This window comes from Phyllostomus hastatus, unplaced genomic scaffold (assembly GCF_019186645.2).
Source record: "Phyllostomus hastatus isolate PE091 unplaced genomic scaffold, TTU_PhHast_1.1 phas_contig_118, whole genome shotgun sequence".
Lineage (NCBI taxonomy): Eukaryota > Metazoa > Chordata > Mammalia > Chiroptera > Phyllostomidae > Phyllostomus > Phyllostomus hastatus.
Genome location: NW_025333543.1, coordinates 6,541,583 through 6,560,315, shown reverse-complemented (window position 1 = coordinate 6,560,315; position 18,733 = coordinate 6,541,583). Strand labels below are relative to the sequence as shown.

Here is an 18,733-nt window from a genome sequence, read left to right as displayed (position 1 = left end):
TTTGTTTCCTGTGCCCAGGTGCCCATCCAGCCAGCTCACTCTCTTCACTTCAAGTTGCCTCTACTGGCTTGGTACAAGCCTTTTCACCTCAGTCCTGTTCTAGCCACAGGAAGTGCAACTGTCGTCACAGCCCAAATCTACCAATTTTGTCTTTTATCTGCTCTAGCAAGGACATATCTGTCTGCTTAAAGTAGCTTCTGTGGGCAATGTTTATTTCAATGGAGAAAATTTCTGGGTTTTGTTTTTGCTTTTGAGAGTGGTCAGGTGGATATGTGGAGAAAATGCTCCGCACACTTTTCTTAAAATGTTGGTAGAATGGAGAAAATGCTGTATTGACAGTCATGCCTAGATCCCTGTATCCTCATGAACATATATATATATAGACAAGCACCTCCAACTACATTTTACAGATATTAAATGGAGAGATAGAAAGTAGGCATCCAGAGCATAATTTTTAAAAGTGAGAATCAAGAACAAAAAAATGCAGAAATTGAGAATAGTAAATAAAAGAATTAATTAGTTTATGGGTTAGATGTGAAAAAATTATGTTTTGGGGAAAATAGTAGTAGAGATAACAGATCAGGTGGGGAATTTGTTGTAACAAAGGTCCAGTTGTTTGGGTTTCCCACTCTATTCTGGGTACTGTCTTAAGCACTTGGCGTATATTATTTTGTTTAATTCCCATTGAAATTCTAGGTGGTAGATATAACCAATGCCTTTGTGCTGCTGAGCAGAAACCTACACACAGTGTAAATAATTTGGCCAAGGTTATGTAGCTGACAGATAGTGAAATTTGAATCTGGGCCTGTTGGATCATGCCCTCTATCCCCTCTTGTTCAAAAGTAAGGGAGTGGGACTTGGAAGATTGTTATGGCTCCTTTTGACTTTTCTTCACTTATCTGAATAACTTGACCTGCACTTGAGGTAGTACTTTGATAGGGATATGGATCACCCAAGTGATTCTGTGGTAACAGAAAAAAGACTCAGGAAAACTTGATTGGAAGGGCTCTTGGGGTGTGGGAAGTACCATATAAATAAATACCAGGTTGTGTCCATTATGAAGCAGCTCGTATGTTGGCTCTAGAATAAAGAATGAGAGGGTTGCTGTGGAGGCTAGATTGCTGGGGAGCCTACAGGCAGTGGGAGGAAACTAAGGCCTTATCAGATTGCAGCTTCTTGGGGTCACTATGAAAATTAATGATCTTCTGCAGGAGACCAAGTGCCACAGAGTAGATATATGCCTGTCAGGGTCTGACTGTGGACATGAGTGGATCAGATTAATGATTAGACTTGGTGAAGGAGATGAAAATGCTAATGGCAGAATAAGGAACAAAACCATTTTTTGGCATTTTTTGTTTATATTTGAGCAAAAATTGAGAGGCTTGAAAATTATGCAGTTGGAGGGTTGGAGGTGAGAACCATCAAAAGCCATGCAATTGAAACCAGGAAAGACCTAAGGACTAGGTATCCGAAAGTTTATGACTTGGCCAGGATATCTTGCTAGTTAAGGGTGGAGTGAGGCCTAGGATTTCGATTTCCACTGCTTTTCCACAGCATCATTCTGCCTGTCATGAAGGCATTGACTAGGAAGGTGGATAGCCCCAGTGCCTAGCAGTTGATGTTTTCATGTTAACAGACTTAACTGAAATAGGTCAGGTAGACAAAAAGGGGGGCAGGGTAGAAAAGAAAAGAAATGAAAAAAGGAGGGAGACTTTAGCCTTTTCTGGAGGAGACACTTTTTTTCTATTTTCCCAATTGGCTATGGATTAGGTCAAATTTGGCCAGTCTAGAACATAGATGAACACTTACCACACTTTACATTTTTTGTTTCATCATTTATTGTTTTGTTCTCTTTATAATGGAAGTTTCACAAAGGCTAGGACAATATCTGTGTTTTTGTAGATGACTATATAATAAGTAAACACTTAGGAATATTTGTTAACTGCACAGAGATCCAGTGAGTAAAGGAATTAATCAACGGCGTCAAAATTATCTGGACAGTTTTATTTGTATTTATTTATTTTCACATGTATATTTCCTTTTATTATAGTTTATTTTTTGTATTTTTTTGCATTACCATTTATCCCCCTTATATCCTCTTGCACACCTACCCATCTGTTCCTCCTGGCAATTACCATGGTGTTGTCCATGTCCCTGAGTTCTTTTCCTTTTTTGGTTGATCCCTCCACCCCCCCAAACCTGAAGAAGAGCTGTTATCCTGCTCTCTATCTGTGATTCTGTCTTTATTTTGCTTGTTAGTTCAGTTTGTGCATTAGATTCCACACATGAGTAGAATCATATGGTATTTGTCTTTCTCTGATTGGCTTATTTCACTTAGCATAATGTTCTCCAGGTCCATACATGTTGTTGCAAAGGGTAAGAGTTTCTTCTTTTTTATGGCCAAGTAGTATTTCATTGTATAAATATACCGTAGTACTTTACTACACTCATCTACTAATGGATGGCTGCTTCCATATCTCGGAGATTGTAAATAACGCTGCAGTGAACATAGAGGTACATATATTCTTTTGAATTAGTGTTTTAGGTTTCTTTGGATAAATTCCAAAAAGTGGAATCACTGGGTCATAAGACAGTTCCATTTTTTATTTTTTGAGGTAACTCCTTACTGCTTCTCACAGTGGCTGCACTAATCTGCATTCCCACCAACAGTGCAAAAGGGTTCCCCTTTCTCCACATTCTGGCCGGCACTTGTTGTTCGTTGATTTATTGATGATCCCATTCTGACAGGTGTAAGGTCATTGTGGTTTTAATTTGCATTTTTGACAGTAATGTTGAGCACCTTTTCATATGTCTATTGGCCATCTGAATGTTCTCCTTGGAGAAGTGTCTATTTACATCCTTTGCCCATTTTGCAATTGGATTGGAGTTTTTTTTGGGGGGTGGTATTTTTTGGTGTTGAGTTTGATAAGTTCTTTACAAATTTTGAATATTAACCCCTAATTAGATATATTGGTGAATATGTTCTTCCATTCAGCATTGGTTGTCTTTCCATTTTGTTGATGGTTTCCTTTGCTGTGCAAAATTTTTTAGTTTGATATAGTCTCATTTGTTTATTTTTTCTTTTCTTTTCCGAGCCTGAGGAGATAAGTCAGAAAAAACATTGCTACAAGCAATGTCTGAGATTTTACTGTGTATGTTTTTTTCTAGGATTTTTATGGTTTTGAGTCTAACATTTAACTTTTTAATCCATTTTGAATGTATTCATGTATATGGCATAAGAAGGTGATCTAGTTTCATTTTTCTGCACATATCTGTCCAATTTTTCCCAACAAGTTTATTGAATAAACTTTATTCAGCCCATTGTATGTGTTTACCTCCTGTGTCAAATATTAATTGACTATAAACACTCTCTATTCTATTCCACTAATCCATGTGTAATTTTTATGCCAGTACTAGGCTCTTTCTATTAAAGTACCTTATAGTATAGTTTGAATTTAGGTAATGGGATTCCTTCAACTTTGTTTTTATTTCTCAAGATCACTATTGCTACTCGGGACCTTTTGTTGTTCCATGTAAATTTTGGAAATATTCATTCTAGTTCTGTAAAATACATCATTGGTATCTTGATAGGAATTGCATTGAGTCTTTAGATTGCTTTGAGTAGTATGGACATTTTAATGATGTTAATTCTTCCTATTCACAAACATGGTATATGCCTCCACTTACTTGTATCCTCTTCAGTTTCTCTCTTCAGTGTCTTATAATTTTCTGAGTACAGTTCTTTTACATTCTTGGCTAGGTTTATTCCTTGGTATTTTATTCTTTTTGAAGAAAGTTTGCGTGAGATTGTATTCTTAATTTCCTTTTCTGATAGTTAATTATTGGCATATAAAATGTAGTTGATTTCTAGATACTAATTTTATATCCTGCTACTTTGCTGAATTCATTTATCAGTTGTAGTAGTTTTCTGGTAGAATCTTTAGGATTTTCTATGTACAATATCATGTCATCTGCAAATAATGATAGTATTACTTCTTCTTTTCTAGTTGGGATGCCTTTTATTCTTTTTGTCTGATTGCTAGGGGTAGGACTTCTAGTACTATGTTGAATAAGAGGTGAAGGTGGACTTCCCTGGCTTGATCCCGATATTAAGGGGGAATATTTGTAGTTTTTGCCCATTAAGTATGATGCTGGCAGTGGGTTTGTCATATATGGCCTTTATAACATTTAGGTATGTTCCCTATATTACCATTTTGCTGAGAGTTTTTTTTTAATCATAAATGAGTGCTGGATTTTATTAAATGCTTTTTCTGCATCTGTTGACATGATCATAAGGATTTTATCCTTCATTTTCTAATGTGGCATATCATATTTATTGATATGTGACTATTGTACCAACCTTGCATCCCCAGAGTAAATCCCACTTGGTCATGGTGTATGATCTTCTTGATGCATTGCTCTATTGAGTTTGCTAATATATTGTTGAGGATATTTGCATCTACATTCATCAGGGATATTGGCCTGTAATTTTCTTTTTTTCTAGTCTGTTTTTTGGTTTTGGAATTAGCATGATGCTGGTCTCATAAAATGAGCTTAGGAGTCTCCCCTCCTCTAGAATTCTTTGGAATAGTTTGAGAAGGAGAGGTGTAAGTTCTTCTCAGAATTTGGTAAAATATACCTGTGAAGCCATTCAGTACAGGGCATTTGTTGGGAGTTTTCTGAGTACTGTTTCAGTTTCATTAGTTGTAATATTCAGATGTCTATTCAGATTCTCTGATTTTTCCTGATTTAGTTTTGGAAGATTGTATGTTTCCAGGACTGCAAGACTCCTTTCCAGGACTCCTGTGTGTTTCCAGGATTGTATGTTCAAAGGACTGCAAGAAAATATTATGAACAACTATATGCCAACAAATTGGACAACCTGGACAAAAATGGATCCAAATGGATCCATGTTGGCATATAGTTGTTCATAATATTTTCTTGCAGTCCTTTGTATTTCTTTGGTGTCAGTTGTTACTAATCCTTTTTCATCTCTGACTTTATTTGGATCCTCTCTCTTTTTTTCTTGATGAATCTGGATAAAGGTTTGCCAACCTTGTTTTTTTTTTTTTTTTTTTTAAAGAACCAGCTCTTGGATTCATTGATCTTTTGTAGTGTTTTTATTTTTTAGACTTGATTTCATTGATTTCTGCTCTGATCTTCATTATTTCCTTCCTTCTGCTCACTCTGGGCTTTGTTTGTTGGTCTTTTTCAAATTCCTGTAAGTGTCAAGTTGGATTGTTTATTTGAGCTTTTTCTTTTTTCTTGAGGTAGGCCTGAATTTCTGTCCTAGGACTGCTTGGGTCCCTTAATATCCACCAAGAGTTGGATTACATATTTAGGTGCTCCTATGTGGGGTGCCCAAGTGTTTATTTACTAGGGTTATATCCTCTATTTGAATTGTTCCCGTTATCATTATGTAGTGTCCTTCTCTGTCTCTTACTATAGCCTTGGTTTTAAAACCTATTTTGTCAGATATAAGTATTGCTACCCCAGATTTTTTTCCCTTTCCATTTGCATGAAATATTTTTCCATCCCTTTACTTTTTGTCTGTGTGTATCTTTTATTCTAAGGTGGGTCTCTTGAAGACAGCATATATGTGCGTCTTGTTTTCTTATCTATTCAGCTACTCTATGTTTCTAATAGGGTCATTTAAAGTGATTATTGATATATGTATTTATTGCCATTTCTTTTTAAAAACTATTTTCCATTGTTCTTCTTCCTCCTCCTCCCCCTCTCCCCTTGTTGCAGTGTTGGTGTGGTGGTAACAAACTCCTTTATCTTTTTCTGGTCTGGAAAGCTTTTTATTTCTCCTTCAGTTTTAAATGATAGCCTTCCTGGGTAAAGCAGCCTTGGTAATAGGTCCTTACTTTTCATCACCTTGAACTTTTCATGCCAGTCCCTTCTGGCTTGAAATATTTCTGTTGAGAAATCAGATGACCTTCTTGTGGGAAGTCCCTTGTGGGTAACTAACTGCTTTTCTCTTGCAGCTTTTAAGATTCTTTCTTTGTTTTCAAGCTATGCAATTTTAATTGTGATGTGACTTGGAGTGGGCCTCTTTGGGTGAATCTTGTTTGGTACTCTCTGTGCTTCTTGGATTTGTGGTCTTTTTTGCTTCACCAGGTTAGGGGAGTATTTGGTCATTATTTCTTTAAAAAAAACAATTAAAAATATTTGATTATGCTACTACAGTTGTCCCCCCCCTCTTTATTCCCCTCCACCCTGCACACCCTCTCCCACCCGCATTTCCTGCCCTCCTTTAGTTTATGTTGATGGGTCATACATATAAGTTCTTTGGCTTCTCCATTTCCTATACTATTCTTTTTTTTTTTTTTTTAAGTTTGACTTTTCTTGTTGGATTATTTATTTATTTATTTTTAGAGAGGAAAGGTGCGGGGGAGAGAGAGAGATCAATGTGTGGTTGCTGGGGGCCATGGCCTGCAACCCAGGCATGTGCCCTGACTGAGAATTGAACCTTCGATGCCTGGTTCGTAGTCCGTGCTCAATCCACTGAGCTACGCCAGCCAGGGCTCCTATACTATTCTTAACCAACCCCCTGCCTGTGTATTTCTACCTACCATTTATGCTACTTATTCTCTGTACCTTTTCCCCCGTCTCCCCTTCCACCCCCCGCACTGATTACCCTCCATGTGATTTCCATTTCTGTAATTCTGTTCCTGGTCTAGTTGTTTGCTTAGTTTGTTTTTGTTTTTTAGGTTCAGTTGTTGATAATTGTTGTCATTTTATGGTTCATAGTTTTTTATCTTCTTCTATTTCTTAGATAAGTCCCTTTAACATTTCATATAATAAGGGCTTGGTGGTAATGAACAACTTTAACTTGACCTTATCTGGGAAGCACTTTATCTGCCCTTCCATTCTGAATGAAAGCTTTGCTGAATAGAGTAATCTTGGATGTAGGTCCTTGCCTTTCATGACTTGGAATACTTCTTTCCAGCCCCTTCTTGCCTGCAAGGTCTCTTTTGAGAAATCAGCTGACAGTGTGATGGGAACTCCTTTGTAGGTAACTGTTTCCTTTTCTCTTGCTGCGTTTAAGATTCTCTCCTTCATTTTTACCTTGGCTAATGTAATTATGATGTGTCTTGGTGTGTTCCTCCTTGGGTCCAACTTCTTTGAGACTCTCTGAGCTTCCTGGACTTTTTGAAAGTCTATTTCTTTGCCAGATTGGGGAAATTATTCTTCATTATGTTTTCAAATAAGTTTTCAATTTCTTGGTTTTCCTTTTGTCCTTCTGGCACCCCTATGATTCAGATATTGGAACATTTAAAGATGCCATGAAGATTCCTAAGCCTCTCCTCATTTTTTTGAATTCTTGTTTCTTCATTCTGTTCTGGTTGAATGTTTCTTTCTTTTTTCTGCTCCAAACCCTTGGTTTCCTTCTGATCACTATTGGTCCCCTGTAGATTTTTCTTTATTTCACATAATGCAACCTTTATTGCTGCCTGGGTCTTTTTTATATGGTTGAAGTACCCAGTGAGCTCCTGCAGCATCCTGATAACCAGTGTTTTGAACTGTGCATCTGATAGGTTGGCTATCACTTGGTCGCTTAGTTGTATTTTTTCTGGAGCATTGATCTGTTCTTCCATTTGGGCCAATTTTTCTTTTTTGTCTCCTTGCACCTTTTATATAGTAAGAGGCAGAGCCTTAGGTGTTCACTAGAACAGGGCAATCCATGTGGCTGTGTTGTGGTGCTGTATGTGGGGGAGGGGTCTGAGAGGGAGCGATGCCACTTGCTCCACTCTCTGACGGTTTTCAGTCACTTCCTCCACTACCCACAAGCAAATTGGGCCCTTCTGGTGCTGATCCCTGGGTGGGTAGGTTTTGTGTCTGTTCTAGGACTCTCTGGATCTCGCCAACAAACTCTCCTGTGAGGCTGGGAGTTTCTCCTGCTGCCACCTCAAGCCCAACAGGTGTTCTCAGTCAGAGGTATGAGGCTTTAGTTCCCAGTGCTGGAGCCCTGGATTGTGTGGTCTGTCTTGCTCCCTAGTTGTTCCTTCTGGTTTATCCAAGCGAATGTGGGACCACCCAGTCCACAAGCCACTGCCTCATCTTGTCTGCCAGCTGCTGCCTTGCCTGCCCTGGTCCTCCAGCTGCCACATTGCCGTGACTCCTCTCCACTCAGCTGCCTGTCTCTGCCCCTCCTACAGGTCTGGATGAATATTTCTTCTTTAACCCCTTGGTTGTTGGATGTCATAGAGTTCGATTTTCTGTCAGTTCTGGTTGTTTTTTGCTTTTAAATTTGTTGTTGTCCCTCTTTTGGTTGTGGGAGGAGGCTGTGTGTCTACCTATGCCTCCATCTTGGTCAGAAGTCTGGTCATTATTTCTTCAAATAGGTTCTCGATCCCTTCCTGTCTCTCTTCTCCTTCTGGTAGTTCCATGATGCAGATGTTGTTACGTTTCACATTGTCCCTGAGGTCCTTTAAACTATCCTCATTTAAATTTTTTTTTTCTTTTTGCTGTTCTGCTTGGGTGTTTTATTCAACCTTGTCTTCCAAATCACTGATTTGATCCTCTGCTTCAATCAAACCTACTATTTATTCCTTTCAGTGTATCATTTATTTCAGCTACTGCATTCTTCATTTATGAATGATTCTTTTTTATGGTTTCTATGTCTTTTTTTTTCCATGCTGTTGAGTACCCTTAAAAGTATAACTCTAAACTCAGTATCTGATACATTGCTTGGCTCTATTTCATTTAGCTCTTCTTTTGGAGAATTCCCTTGCTCTTTCATATGGGGCCTGTTCCTTTGTCTTCCCATTTAGGCTGCCTCTTTGCATTTGTCTCTGTGTATTAGGTAGATTTGCAAAGACTCTTGTACAGTTTTATGTCAGATGCTGCCTGTGACTGGCCCTGGGCAAGTGTTTTGAGCTATCAGTGATTCACAGCTTGTGGTTTCTTCTGTTGGGCCTGAGTGTGTGCTGAAAAAACCAAGCTGTGCACCATGGCTGGGTTTTGCTAGCACTGTGGCTGGGGGGTGGTCTAGGGAGCTTATTTAAAATGATGGATTCTGAGTACCACTGTAGACCATGAATATGAGCTGGCAGGACTTGGGACATATGGCACAGACTGGCTTCTCCCAATTGTCTGTGGTCTCCATAATTTCATTCCAGGAGAGTGGTCTTTCTATCTTAGCCACAGTTGGTAATGCTAAAAAGGAAAATCTCATCCTGTGAACATACAGACACTGAGGTGGGATGGATCACTGACTGTTGACCTAGAAGAGAACCTCAGTTCTTTGTCTTCTCTCTCTTTTTTAAAGGCAATAGGTGACCGGGAAAGAGGGTGGAAGAGCATGAATACCTGATCTTCACACAGCTGCCTTAATTGTTTAGGGAAATAGGTGACTGAGGAAGTATCTGTGGAGATCAAAGAAGCAGGAGATCAAGACCCCCTCTTTAACTCTTCAGTATTCCTAACAAAACAGACAGGATCCAAGACTTAAAAAAAAAGTTTGTTATGAGAGATTAGGAGGGACTTTGAGAAGGTAGGTGAGTATGGTGAAAGGAATATACTTGAAAATTCTAAGAAGACACTAAAAAGTTTATGGATCTTACTATTTATAATTCATGACAACTGCCTTAGTTTGTTTCATTTAAGCCCAGAATATTCCCTCTTGCCAAACCGTTGTTTACCATCAGATATATTTCTGAATATTTACAGCAGTTGTCAGTTTGGCTGTTTTTCCATAGGAGTAGACAGCTAGAAATTTTCATATTTCCTCTTTAATCTCCACTGTCACTGTGTCTACCCTCTTGTGTTGTCATCATCTACTTTAATCTTCAGGAAGCACTTAGTCAACTAAAGACTGTGACATTTTTGTATTTCCCATGGGTTTAATGGAATTGGTGTGAAACTACTAAGGTGCTGCTATATGGGAATCTTGGAGTATTTTTTTTAAATGTGATATAGGGAATAGAGAAGTCCCCTGATTCATGGAGAGAAGTCTTATACATAGAACACACAATTCAAGAAGAGGAGGGCTTATCGATTAGGAAGTATCTAGGCATTTTTAGGAAGGGTTTAGCTTTTAGGTGTGGAACACAGATGGAAAAGTCTTGCCTATTATCCCTTTGTCAGATTTTTGCTCCTTCCCTATGGTTGAAGATGAGACAAATTTGCACCTTAGGCCAGCTGCCAACCTGTATCTCCATCTCCAATCCCCAATCCCAGTGTTCCTTAGTCATCCTCTCTTCTTCTGTCAATAATAAAGGAGGTCACATGGCATTGTTAACTGAGACCTTGACTAAATGGGTGTTTGTTTTAAATATGATCTGGGTCCTGAGTTTAGCTTATGGCCCTTCTGTACTGCAAGGTATAGATCCAAAACACTTTTCCCAAAACCACTTCTTCCATCCTCAAATTCCCAATTCCATTTCTACATCCCTTACCCAGAGGATAAACCTTATTTGAAATCTACTGAGATCAGTGTCACCCACTTTTTATTCCTTTGTTGACTTCTTAATGTGAAATAGCTCATATCACACTCTACTTTCCAAAAAAGAATGTATCCCTCTATTCATTGATCCTTCCCCATTTTTTTCTGGCTGAAAGCAAAAAGTGGTAAGTTACTTTTCAAGGCAGGGTAAGTGTATTTCATTGGCTCTTGGCATCTTGTCTCTTGGTTAGTTGTACTTTTGCATCTTCAGGTTCTCTCTTTCCACTAGTTTCTTTCCTGTTCCACAAATCTATGTAGGCTTCTTTTTTATAACAAACAAAATGAACATAAGCCCTTTCATTGGTCCTAATGTTTTTTAAAATTATGTCCCACTAAATCACCAGGCCAGTCCTTATCATCCACCCATGCATCCACCGTCCATTCTTCCTTCTGTTGATCCACCCATCTGTCCGACATTAACTGAGTGCTTACTCTGACCTTATTTTACACAGTAGATAACTGAGCCACAGAGAATTAAAAGAACCAGCCAAAGTCATACAACTCAGCTATCATGAACTGTATTAGAATTTTTACCTTTCAGCTAGATGGTAGGGTCACTGTTGGCTTCCTAAATGTTAAACCCAATTGATGCTTTTTAGTTTTCATCTCACTTGATCTGTATAATCCTTGGGGTATAACATGAGTGGAAAAAATAATAGAAAGATTACATTTTTAGGACTATGAATTGAGTAAATTCATACTTTTATTATTGTCAGATTAAAAATTGTTTTGGCCCTGACCAGGTGGCTCAGTTGGTTGGAGTGTCTTCCTGTACACGAAAAGGTTGCAGGTTCAATTTCTGGTCAAAGCATGTACTTAGGTTGCAGGTTTGATCCCTGGTTGGAGTGCATATGGGAGGCCCATGATTGTTGTTTCTCATATTGATGTCTCTCTCTCTCTCTCTCTCTCTCTCTCTCTCCCTCCCTCCCTCTCTCTCTCTACCCCCCTCTCTTTCTCTCTCCTTTCTTCTGTCTCTCAAATCAATAAACATATCCTCCGGTGATGATTTAAAAAAAATCTGTTTTGTTTCATTGTGCCAAGCCCAGTTAGCTAATAGCATGTCTAAAAACTAATTTTAAAATTTAAATTTGTTTATGAGAGCTTTGTAGTTTACATTTTTGGTTATGCACCATGGAGAAAAATTCAAAGTGACAACAAATATGTGCAGATTAGGTAACACCATCTGCCCATTTGGATCAGTGCAGCTCTTCCAAAATACTGTGACATGCTAGCCCAAAGCCTGTCATATTTCAGGATAAGGGGCAGATTGTTATGCTAAGACCCCAAATTAGAAGACTTGGCTTGAAGGCTTCAAGTCCTTTCCTTCTTCCTTTCAGTAGTTATTTATTCACTATATATTGGAGCCTCTGTTCTAGGGTGTTGGGGGCACTAGTATAAACAAAGACAATGATGGGTAAGAAGCCACTTCTGCTATGACAAGACAGTCCTGAAAAGGCTGCAAAAATAACGCAGTCTTTACTGAGGTCCATTATTCCTACTTTAGAAACACTGTGTGGAAGGTCTGTCTCCTATTACAGTGTAAATATCCTGTTAATATGAGTCATTTACATCTTAGGATGAATTATCTGATCCCATTTGATAGACTACTTCTGGATTGATTTTGACAGCTAAGAAACCTCAGGGGACACAGCCAAGTGGAGATTTAAAAAGGGAAATGATAGGTGATATCTGTCTGTGTTTGTTTAAATGATCAAGAGAGTTATAAAAAGATACCTTCTTATAGGGTCCTGGTAAGATTAGTGGCACAGATCTGCGGCTTTAGACTAAACAACTACTTGATTAGCTGTGTGACTTTGGTCAGGTCACTGTACCTTCATGTATAGAACTTATTCCTTATCTCTTAATGGAGACTGCACACGGTTCTTTAAAGTCCTTTTTAGTACTGAACATTCTGAGATTCTGCTGGAGTAACTGAAAAATCTGAGTGCCACAAGTTGTTTTCTTGTGATGGGTACAGGCCATGCTACGAGTAACCTATAGGAGGTATTGTGGATCTGTGGCATGGACTAATAGTGGCAGGGGCCACATCTGTCGTCTGCAACAGCTCATGCCAGCTGTGCAGTATTTAGTGCTGTGTGACTAAATGAATGGACTAAGGCCTGGCAGGCGCCCAAACAGCAGAGTAGAGGAAGTACAGCAAAGAGAGCTCTCCACCACAGGTGACTGAGAGCCACCTGCAGTTCTGTGATCAATGTTCTCAGTCTCCTGGAGTTTTTCTTCTCTTCTAAAGGCAAAGCTGTGAATCTCTTCAGTGTTTTGTTAGGTGGTTAGGACTGAATGGTGAGCAGTACCTTTTTTCACAATGATTTCCAGGGTGTTCATCCAACAACTTAGTAGCAAGACAAGATGCTGTGCTAGCCTGAATTGTAGACTGGCAAAAAGAGGGGTGTTATAACAGTATGTGAGGTATTATGCTGCCTATGAGAGGTATATCATCAATGCAAACAATGACATCATTGCTGTTACTTTTGAGAACCGTCTATGCAGCAAGCACTGAACTAGGTCTTTTATATGGAGATTGAGACAATGGCTGTGAAAATTGAGGGCCCTCAACACTAAATGTATTCTTTTTCTTTTCTTGTCCTCATCCAAGGACATGCTTTTTGATTTTAGAGAGGGGAGAAGGGAGGGAAAGAGAAAGGCAGAAAAACATCAATGTGAGAAAGACACATTGATTTGTTGCCTCTTGTACGCATCCTGACGGAGGACTGGACCCACAACCTAGGCATGTACCCTGACTGGGACCTGTTGATTTATGGGACAGAGCTCCAACCAACTGAGCCACACTGGGCAGGGCAATATATGTATTCTTAATAGTAAATGTAACTTATGACAAATAATAAATATGATGTCCACTTGAAAGTTAAAGAAACTGATGTTCAGTTAGGTTAACTCACCTAAGGTAACAACTTCTCTTCTGGATCCATGGTTTGTAAATTTACTGTTCTTAAACTTTCTTCCCTCTTTAAGCAAAATCTCTTATTATAGACTAGTCCTGTTTCTTTCTACTTCCATATCATATTCTTCCATCTACCCAGTGAAATTACTTGAACTTGAAGTCTTAATATATAGAAATTCATATGGTCAGAAGGGATAGCTCTTTGCAATTAAATCAAGTTGCCCTATTAAAGGTTTGGAAACATTTGGTCTAATTGACATTTTCTTTTGGTTATTCATAAATATTCTTTCTGTCTTTTTATTTTTAGAGAGGGAAGGGAGGGAGAAAGAGAGAGAGAGAGAGAAACATCAATGTGTGGTTGCTGGGGGCCATGGCCTGCAACCCAAGCATGTGCCCTGACTGGGAATTGAAACTGTGATGCTTTGGTTCGCAGCCTGCACTCAATCCACTGAGCTACACCAGCCAGGGCCTATCTTTTTGTCTTTTTAAAATAAATTTTGGTAGAGCAAAAGAGAGACATCAACTTTTTAAAAATATATTTTATTGATTCTTCTATTATAGTTGTCCCATTTTTTATCCCCTTTATTCACCTCTGCCCTGTACCTCCCCCTTCCACCATCATCCCTCTACCTTAGTTCATGTCCATGGGTCATACATATAAGTTTTTTGGCTTCTCCATTTCCCATACTATTCTTAACCTCCCCCTGTTTATTTTGTACCTACCATTATGCTTCTTGTTCTGTACTTTGTCCTCCATTCTCCCCCCTCCACTTCCCTGCTGATAACCCCTCCATGTGATCTCTGTTTCTGTGAATCTGTTCCTATTCTAGTTATTCTAGTTGTTTGCTTAGTTCTTTTTTGTTTTTGTTTTTTAAGGTTCAATTGTTGATAGCTGTGAGTTTGTTGCCAGATTAGTGTTTGTGTTTTTGATCTTCTTTTTCTTAGATAAGTTGCTTTAATATTTCATATAATAATGGCTTGGTGATGGTGAACTCTTTTAGTTTTACCATGTCTGGGAAGCACTTCATCCGCCCTTCGATTCTAAATGATAACTTTGCCGGGTAGAGTAATCTTGGATGTAGGTCCTTGCCTTTCATGACTTGGAATACTTCTTTCCAGCCCCTTCTTGCCTGTAGGCACTCCTTTGTAGGTGACTGTCTCCTTTTCTCTTGCTGCTTTTAAGTTTCTCTCCTTATTTTTAATCTTGGGTAATGTAATTATGATGTATCTTGGTGTGTACTTCCTTGGGTTCAACTTCTTTGGGACTCTCTGAGCTTCCTGGACTTCCTGGAAGTCTATTTCCTTTGCCAGATTGGGGAAGTTTTCCTTCATTATGTTTTCAAATAAATTTTCAGTTTCTTCTTGCTCTTCTATTTCTCCTTCTGGCACCCCTATGATTTGTGTGTTGTAATATTTAAAGTTGTCCTGGAGGTTCCTAAGCCTCTCCTCATTTTGTTGAACTCTTGTCCTTCATTTTGTTCTGGGTGAATGTTTATTTGTTCCTTTTGTTCCAAATCATTGATTTGAATCCAGGTTTCCTTCCCTTCACTGTTGGTTGCCTATATTTTCCTTTATTTCACTTTGCATAGCCTTCACTTTTTCCTCTATTCTGTGACCATACTCAACCATTTCTGTGAGCATCCTGATTACCAGTGTTTTAAACTCTGCATCTGATAGGTTGGCTATCTCTTCATCCCTTAGTTCTATTTTTTCTGGAGCTTTGATCTATTCTTTCAGCTCAGCCATTTTTTTTTTTTTTTGTCTTGGTGGGCCTATTAGATAGTAAGGGGCAGAACTTTAGGTATTTACCAGGGTGGGGCAACCACATGGCTGCATTGTGGTGCTGTATGTGGGGGAGGGGTCCAAGAGGGAACAATGTTGCTTGCTCATCTCTCAGCCAACTTTCAGTCACTTCTTCCACTATCTGCAAGCATATTGGGCCCTTCTGGTGTTGATTCCTGGGTGGGTGGTTTGTGTATATTCTAGGACCCTGTGGATCTTTCCAATGAACTGTCCCGTGAGGGTGGGAGTTCTCCTGCCACCTCAACTCCCACAGGTTTTTTTCAGTTAGAAGTTATGAGGCTTTATTTCCCTGAGTTGGAGCCATGGGCAGCATGATCTGTCTCGCTCCCCAGTTGTTCCTCCTGGTTTATCCATACCCAAATGTGGGACCTCCTGCTCCTCCAGCCACTGCCTTGTGGGATAGTCCTCTCTATCCCAGCTGCTCGTCTCTGCCCCTCTTACGGGCCTGGATGAATGTTTTTTCCTTAACTCCTTGGTTGTTGGACTTTCCATACAGTTCGATTTTCTGTCAGTTCTGGTTATTTTTTGTTTCTAAAATTGTTGTTGTCTTTCTTTTGTTTGTTTGAGGTGGCAAAGTATGTCTACCTACGTCCCCATCTTGGCTGGAAACTCCAGAAGACATCAATTTAAAAATAATAGCCCAAATACAATTCTAGAGTAGATATCAACATCTTGTTAATAAATAAAGATAAAGGCAACTAATTCTATGTTAATTTCACATTCTCTATTATCATATTACTATGAGACTGAGATATAGGTGTTTGTTAAATTTCTTCTGTATAATGACTAGTGACTGCTTAAGAAACATATTCCAAATCAGACAGGGAGGAGAGGAGAGGAAGTGGGAGAAAGCAACTTTGAACAGTGGTAGTAGGAAGGCAATCACTGGAGGGGCAGAGGAGCCAGGTAAGAAGGGTGGTTGGGAGAGGTCACCTGTCCTCTCCAGGCTTAGGAAGTCCTGATTTTAGTCTAGTCATGTGAGTATCATTGCTTCTTTCCTTTTATTAATGAAAGTTATTTCTTTTCTCCTTTGCAACCCATACTACATAACAATTAGTGAACTTGTGAACTAAGAAACATTAGTGGTAGACAACAGGTGCTTATGTTTATAAAGTACTTCTTAGCAAGTGGGATATTGCTGAATTTCTTAGTAGCTGGGTGCTATACATAGATGAAATGGGATGCCCTCCACTATTTTTGTAAAACCAGTGTTTCCCTAAAGAGATAGTTTTTAAAAAAGATTTTATTTATTTATTTTTAGAGAGGGGAGGGAGGGAGAAAGAGAGAGAGACATCAATGTGCTGTTGCTGGGGGCCATGGCCTGCCACCCAGGCATGTACCCTGACAGGGAATCGAACCTGCGACACTTTGGTTCACAGCCAAGATAGTTTTTTTTAATGAACTTTTTGTATCTTAATTTTATAGAGGTATAGTTTTATCAGAATCTAAGGTGCCAAGAATTGGAATATTTTATAAGTCATACTTCTGAAGGTGGCTTCTTTGTATATATTTCTGGAGTTCTGTTTCAGCTATGATAATTTTGTTATTACAATGATATGTAAATTTGGAGGAAAAGAATATTGAGCAACTCTTACAGTGTTCTTTAATCCATGGTTGTAGCTATAGATTTTCTCCAAAACCAATGTTAAGTGGAGAAACAGCATTAAGAGTTTAAAGTGTAATTGGTGTTTTAATTTTTATAAACACTGCAATTTTTAGAATAAATTAAACAATTTTTAGCATAAAAATGGTTTAATTAAGTGTAAGGTAGATATAATTAGTAAATGCAGCCTATTTTATGGACATGTGTACAAAAATTATAAACAGTAACAAGGACCATAATCACGCTTATTATTTTTCTATTCTAGATATTTGAATGGTGGTATTTTCGCAAGTATGGAACATCATTCATTGAACAAGTCTCAGTAAGCCACTTGCGCCCCCTCCTGGGAGGTGTTGACAACAACTCCTCCAACAATTCTAATTCCAGTAATGGGGACTCAGATTCCAACAGGCAAAGCGTCTCAGGTATGCAGAGCTCTTCAGTTTGCATCAGTGTTTGCTTACTCCTACTAAATTATTATAACTATATGACCGTAAGAATGTTATTTAAATGTTTGACTTTAGGGAAAAATCTGTTTATTTCCCTGAGGAGATGACAACCTTTACAAAGAACTGGCATATAAGCATCCCAGGAAAAGGAATATTTATCTTGTTTAATTTACTTTTTTTTCATTTGATTTGGCTAATGGTCATTTAAGTCAATGTTCCCAACTTGAGTCTTCAGCCTCCTTGTCCCTAGTTTCTCAAACTATTATTGAATGTATCCATTCTTTGTCATGCTAATTACAAAATCTTAAGTCTAACTAGAGCTGATAGCATTGCTCTTCTGCTTAACAGGCTTCATTGATTCTTATTACACTGAAGATAAAGCCCAGATTCCTTCTCACAGCATAAGCTGCTTCTAACTTATTTTTGCCAACCTTGGTTTCTGTCACAATCTAGTCTCTTTCCTTTACATTTCTTGAACGTGCTATGTTTTTTGAAGATCCTCTGCCTGGAAGACTGTCTCCCTGTCTCCCATGTTTGTTCAGCTTTCACAAGTCAACTCAAGTGTTCTCTTCTAGGAAGCTTTCTGTGATAGGTTGTAAACATCTCTCACATTCATTGACTTAACATTTTTATCTTTAATAACATTGATCAAATTATACTATAATTTTTAAACTGTCTCATTACTGTACCTCTAGCACTTTGCAGTGTCTATTATATGATAGAAACTCAATGAATGAATGAATGAATGAGCACATACAAGGCCTGTGCTTTCTCCACTCTTAAAAGAAAGAAGAATATAATTTTCTGTTATGTTTTTGGTCTTGTCATCAGCTCAGTAAACATTTCCTAAGTCCTTAATATGAACCTAGCCTTGTACAGGTTCTTATAATATTATGTCCTTATGGAACACTCCTGTCTACTGATGGAGGCAAAGTAATACGTTTTCTGACTGTATGAGGGAAACATCCAGAGCTATGGAGATCAAAAGTGGGATTCTTGACTCAAACTGGAGGAAATCTTTTGCTTTTTGATGTCCTGAGACTTGAAGAATGAAGAGGAAGAAATTAAAGAACTAGGTTAAATGTTTTTTCCTTCCTCTCTAGAATAACTCAGTCCATATTACATAGTGGTCTAGCCAGGAGATAAGTGTCAAATAGAATTGTGTATGTATTTTATTTCTGATGTTGATTTCAATGCTCTTTTAATAGACCCTTTGCCAGGTAGCCATGACTGGCAATAGGTAACTCTAGGTACACATTTAACTTCATCCTAAATGGTACATGTGTAAGAGATGGCACACCGAGGTGACAAAATTGTCTGGAACTTTGTAAACTCATCTACTTTGTGAAAGAAACAGAAAGATACCTGAGCAAAATGAATCATTACTTCAACCAGCTACTCTAATGAGTGTGGCATATTATGCTAATGAGTAATCTTGATCACTCAGTCATCATCACAAAAGCAGTTGTGGATAATTGTTATCACTTTGCATCTGCTGTGAAGAG

At 38.5% G+C, this 18,733-nt stretch overlaps 1 protein-coding gene across 6 annotated transcripts in view; it reads left to right on the top strand.

Annotated features, from left to right (window-relative positions):
* The window catches only part of ST7 (suppression of tumorigenicity 7), a 322,327-nt gene that overhangs the window by 179,709 nt on the left and 123,885 nt on the right, over positions 1-18,733 (top strand). For all 6 annotated transcript variants that reach the window (XR_006786701.1, XM_045847588.1, XM_045847595.1 and 3 more), the window contains exon 3: positions 17,045-17,204. Coding sequence is in view for 5 of the 6 variants with exons in the window: in XM_045847588.1 (XP_045703544.1) it covers positions 17,045-17,204 (160 nt within the window). In the remaining variant the exon portion in view is untranslated. The remainder of the gene's footprint in view (positions 1-17,044; positions 17,205-18,733) is intronic.